At 43.7% G+C, this 4647-nt stretch overlaps 1 protein-coding gene across 1 annotated transcript in view; it reads right to left on the minus strand.

Annotated features, from left to right (window-relative positions):
* Positions 1-1817: 1817 nt before the first annotated feature.
* pik3r4 (phosphoinositide-3-kinase, regulatory subunit 4) overlaps positions 1818-4647 on the minus strand; it is a 41240-nt gene continuing 38410 nt past the window's right edge. Inside the window, exons 20-21 of the mRNA XM_050046318.1 lie at positions 4200-4320; positions 1818-4024 (exon numbers count right to left, since the gene is read on the minus strand). Coding sequence (XP_049902275.1) covers positions 3854-4024; positions 4200-4320 — 292 coding nt within the window. The 3' untranslated portion in view covers positions 1818-3853. The remainder of the gene's footprint in view (positions 4025-4199; positions 4321-4647) is intronic.

Here is a 4647-nt window from a genome sequence, read left to right on the forward strand (position 1 = left end):
CTGCTGCTCTCTTCTGCCATGGCGAATTGAGTAAACTCTCATTACGCCTTCGTGCGGCACATTTAAGGGCGAGGAGAGGGGCTCATTTGATTGGTGTGATGTGTGTAAAACCCACTCCACGCCTCCTCTCCTCCCTCTTTCCGACTTGCGCAGGTAGGAGGGACGGAGGTGGGACACACGAGTAACTGCGCCAGCGCGCACGGTGTGCCAAACTTACAAAATCCGCCTGGCCACACCCAGTTGGCGAAGCGCAGGTGCGCTGCGCCCCCGCCGCGCCCGGTCTGCGAAACTAGAGCCCTAAGAGAGTCTGCCGCTACACAGACCTGATCATTGTTCAGTTATTCACAGAGATAAACACGTCGTGCCTGAAGTTTGCTGCAGAGCGACTCAAGTCCCAGTTTGAGCCTTAAAAGGTCTGAAAACATGTCGAGGTTTCAGTCTCTGTCATCGTCTGTCTGGACCTGAGATCACCGTCTGTGGTTTATCAAACCGACCAATGGTGCTTCATGTAAAAAACAAACAATAAAGAATTTAAGAAAACCTGATGCACAGTTTGTTTATTTGATTGTTGACACCTGATGATGTTTAAACTACAGAGAACTTTTATCTTGGCGGGGGAGGTGAACAACCTGCTGATTAGCTGATGGTCAGATGTTGTTAAAACAGATTCTGGGATTTCACAGCATATTTTAGGACGAGCTCCAGGCCTCCAGTTGTTGCTGTTGCTCCAGCGGTCAGTTTTTGTTCTCACACTGCAGTTTACTGTGACTGATATTCAACTATCACTCAGAATATGTAAACAGCTCATTCTGTTTAGATACTCTCAATCAGGCCTTTTTCTGATTAAGACATGGGCTATGGTGTTACTCTGGTTTTAATATCAGTATTTGGACATGTAAACAGTGTGTGCAGATTATGTGTCTCAGCTGGGGGTTTTAACAGTTGCGTCACACAGCTGTGTGTCTGTTTAGTCAGGTCTGCATGTTGCGATGAAGACGTGCACAAACCATCTCGCCAACAGTTTCGGGTCGAGGTGCCCAAAAGAAGAGCCCGTATTTCTTACGTTTCTTAACTTCATGTAACTTTTAAACTTTCTGAAAGACTTGGATATAAACAGGTTTTTGAATATGCACAAATTAGCAACACCGACATTTTCAAGAAGGTGGTCGAAGGAAGGAAAGAGGGAAGTTGCGTTCACAGGGTCAAACAAGTCTGCCAGCGATGGAAAACAAGCTGGAGGACTCAGAAGTTGTTTTGGGTTCATGTACCAGCTCTGAATGAAGTCTGTTTTACAGTGATAAAATTAGGGTTTATTTAAATGGAGTCTGGTGAATTTGGTGATTGAGATTTCAGGGCTGTTTCTGCTTAAACAAAAAGGATCTTACTCTTTAATATAAAGCTCTATCTCTGTAGGATCCTGTCTATAATGCTGTCAGACACAGAATAACAATCTGAGAATCTTTCAGTGGATGTACGATAACAGGCGGTGCGAACACGCCCTTAATGTCACATTTCAGTCCGTTTCCTGGCTGCCTGCTGCAGCGCTCTCTCTCTACACTACTAATTTAAAAAATTGTACTCACTGGTTACTCAGACAGAAACACGAGAACATAGGCTTCAGGTTAACAAAATAAAGATGCCTTACAAAAAGATAAGTGCCACAGTTTGAGTCACTCTTAAAACAATTATGAGCATAAAGCTGAAACACTGAACAGCCTCCGAATGTTAAATTATTACTAGTAATTACATTTATTTCTATGAACCCAGTAATTTTATTACAAACCTCGAATCGATCATTTCACTGGACGAAACAAAATCATGAGGAGATTTTTTTTTTGCTGCTGAGTTTATTGAAGTGAACGGACAAACACTGAAATGCAGGTCACATGGTTCATCTGCAGTTTGTAACATTTCTGCAGCAACAAAATGCATCTTTGATATTTTACACAAGTTTCAAATCAAACTTTATATTACTCAGATTTTAAAATAACGTATGTACAAAGTCTACAGCGCAGACCGAAGAGGACACAGAGATGAAGAACAGGTGCATGTGGTTGTGTGAATGTTATTGTTGGGGCTGCTGATAAACTGTTTTTAGGGGCGTGAAAAGATTCTCATGGAAACGACATCCATCACGTCTAAAAGCTAAAATCGATAGATTTTATGTGAACCACTGTGAATAATTTCAGGTGAAATGTAAAGAGCAGGTTCAGGACCAGTTTGACCTCCTCCTGTCAGAGGACTGGAGCAGACGCTGAATCTGCAGAGAGCAGCAGGTGTCACAGAGAACGTGTAGTTAGTAGTTTTCTAATTTAGTAATTCATCTTCTTATATAACTATATTTCACTATGATTTATATCATTTGACTTCAATATGCAGATTTTATTCCCTGTATGAGAAATGTGTGCCCTGAAAAGACTCAGGCTCTGTCTACATGTAGACAGGTATTTCTGAAAACTGATATAAATAAATAAATCCATTCATATGACCTTCACTTTACAAAACATCTCTGTCCACACTAAAACGCAAAAACAACTCCAAGCGCTTGTCGAGTCAGTCGGTGGTGATGGAGTCCATGACAACGTTCCAAACATGTTGTTTCTGGAGGACTTTAAACGGCGGACGCTGAGCTGGACCGAACAACACTGAGCCCAGCAGACACCTCCGCACGTCTGCACAGTGGCGCAGCAACATTAAGTCTCAGTGTAAAGCAGCTGAATTCTCATGATGTCACAAGATCATGTGAGAATCCATTTAATCAAGGTTCAAGTTTGTGTCTGAACCAGCAGTGACGTCCTGTGAGGAGCAACTGGCAGCTACAGCTGAGGTTTAGCTGTGTGACGGCACAGAGTCGCAGCTCCTGAAGAGGTCAGCGTTGATGCTGCAGCAGCTTCAGTAAATCAGAACAGGAGAGCGTTTCTTTAATGAAGGAAGAGCAGAGAACGACACTGAGGCCTCTCCATCAAACAGATGTTGACACTGACTGTCTCTGTGACGTCATATCCTCCATGATCTGATCTGACTGAAGTTAGCGTGTGACAGACGGTGACAAAAAGATGGTTCATCTAATCCACTTCTCAGATGGTTCTGTGTAACGAACCGTCCGGCGCCTCAGCTTCATTAGAACCAACAGTGCTAACGAACAAACAAGTTGGTCGCCACTGTTGTTGTTTCTGGAGCGTGCTAATGACACAAAGCAAAGATGGGTACGTGCAAATTGACGAGATGATGTCATAATTTCCCAAACACTTGTACACTGAGAATAACGGGCGTATTTTGGCCTTCAGTGACCTAATATTTCATTTAAGCCTGAAAGGAAAATATCAGTTTTCAAAAATACCTGTGTGCATGTAGACAGGGTCTAAATCTGATGCCATCCGTCCTCGTCTCTTTCACACAGTCGCTGTGGACGACTTTCATTTACTGAAGTTGTGATTCTGATTCAAACTGAGATGACTTCATGTGTTGGTCGTTAAACTCTGTGTGAGCGTTGACGTCTTTTAACAGAAGTCAAAATAAGCGTACTGAGGGCACAGATTAATAATGTTCTCTGACACCTGCCGCCTCGCTGTGTAGATATGACGGGGAGGAACAGGAAGCCACGTGTGACTGTTGCGCATCATCAGAAGCAGCCAATGGGAGGAGGTGTTCATCAACTACTGGGAAACGCTGAAGATAAGTTCATTCATTTAAACTGTAACGAGTGAATGGATGATGTCACTTCCTGTCTCAATCCATCACAGATCAGAGTCCACATGAGGTACACACATGTTCTGTGTGTGTGTGTGTGTGTGTGTGTGTGTGTGTGTGTGTGTGTGTGTGTGTGTATTGTTCGTGAGTCAGTGGCGTGACCTCACTTCCAGACTTTGACGATGCCGTCTCTGGACGAGGTGACGATGAAGCCCTGTGTCGTCTGGAAGGTGGCGATGTCAGTGATGATGTCATGGTGTCCCACAGGGAGGGATTCTGGGCCACGGCGAGGCGAGTCCTCCACCACGCCGCTCTTCTGTTTACTGTGGATCTCCTGCAGCGGACACATTAAAGGGTTAATGACCTCACAGTTACAGAGGCATGATGGGAAATCCTGTTCATAGAATTTTCTGTATTTAGTGTTTGATATCCTCAGACTGTTAAGTTATCATATACCTGTCTGGTGTGTGTGTGTGTGTGTGTGTGTGTGTGTGTGTGTGTGTGTCCACCTGTACGACTTCAGTCCCCTCAATGATCTTCCTGCTGTAGAGGACAGACGGACAGTGCAGCGAGTCGTTGGCTCCTCCCGCCACGATGTACGACCTCTCGGGATACGCCAGGTCCCAGAACCTGAACACAGCGACCAAACATCAGTGTCTGAATTTAAGATACAAGTTTATTTATCTGATCGTTTTCAGTTTGTTAATGTTATGTTGTTATGTTGTTAAGTTGTATTTATCGATGAAGCCAGAAGAAAGTAATCAATTAACTAAACTCCATAACTGCCTTAAAGACATAAAAACTTGGATGAGCACCAATTTCCTGATGTTAAATTCAGACAAAACTGAAGTTATTGTTCTTGGCCCCAAACAACTCAGAGACTCTTTATCTGATGACATAGTTTCTCTAGATGGCATTGCTCTGGCCTCTAGCACTACCGTAAGAAACCTCGGAGTA

This window comes from Epinephelus moara, chromosome 6 (assembly GCF_006386435.1).
Source record: "Epinephelus moara isolate mb chromosome 6, YSFRI_EMoa_1.0, whole genome shotgun sequence".
Lineage (NCBI taxonomy): Eukaryota > Metazoa > Chordata > Actinopteri > Perciformes > Serranidae > Epinephelus > Epinephelus moara.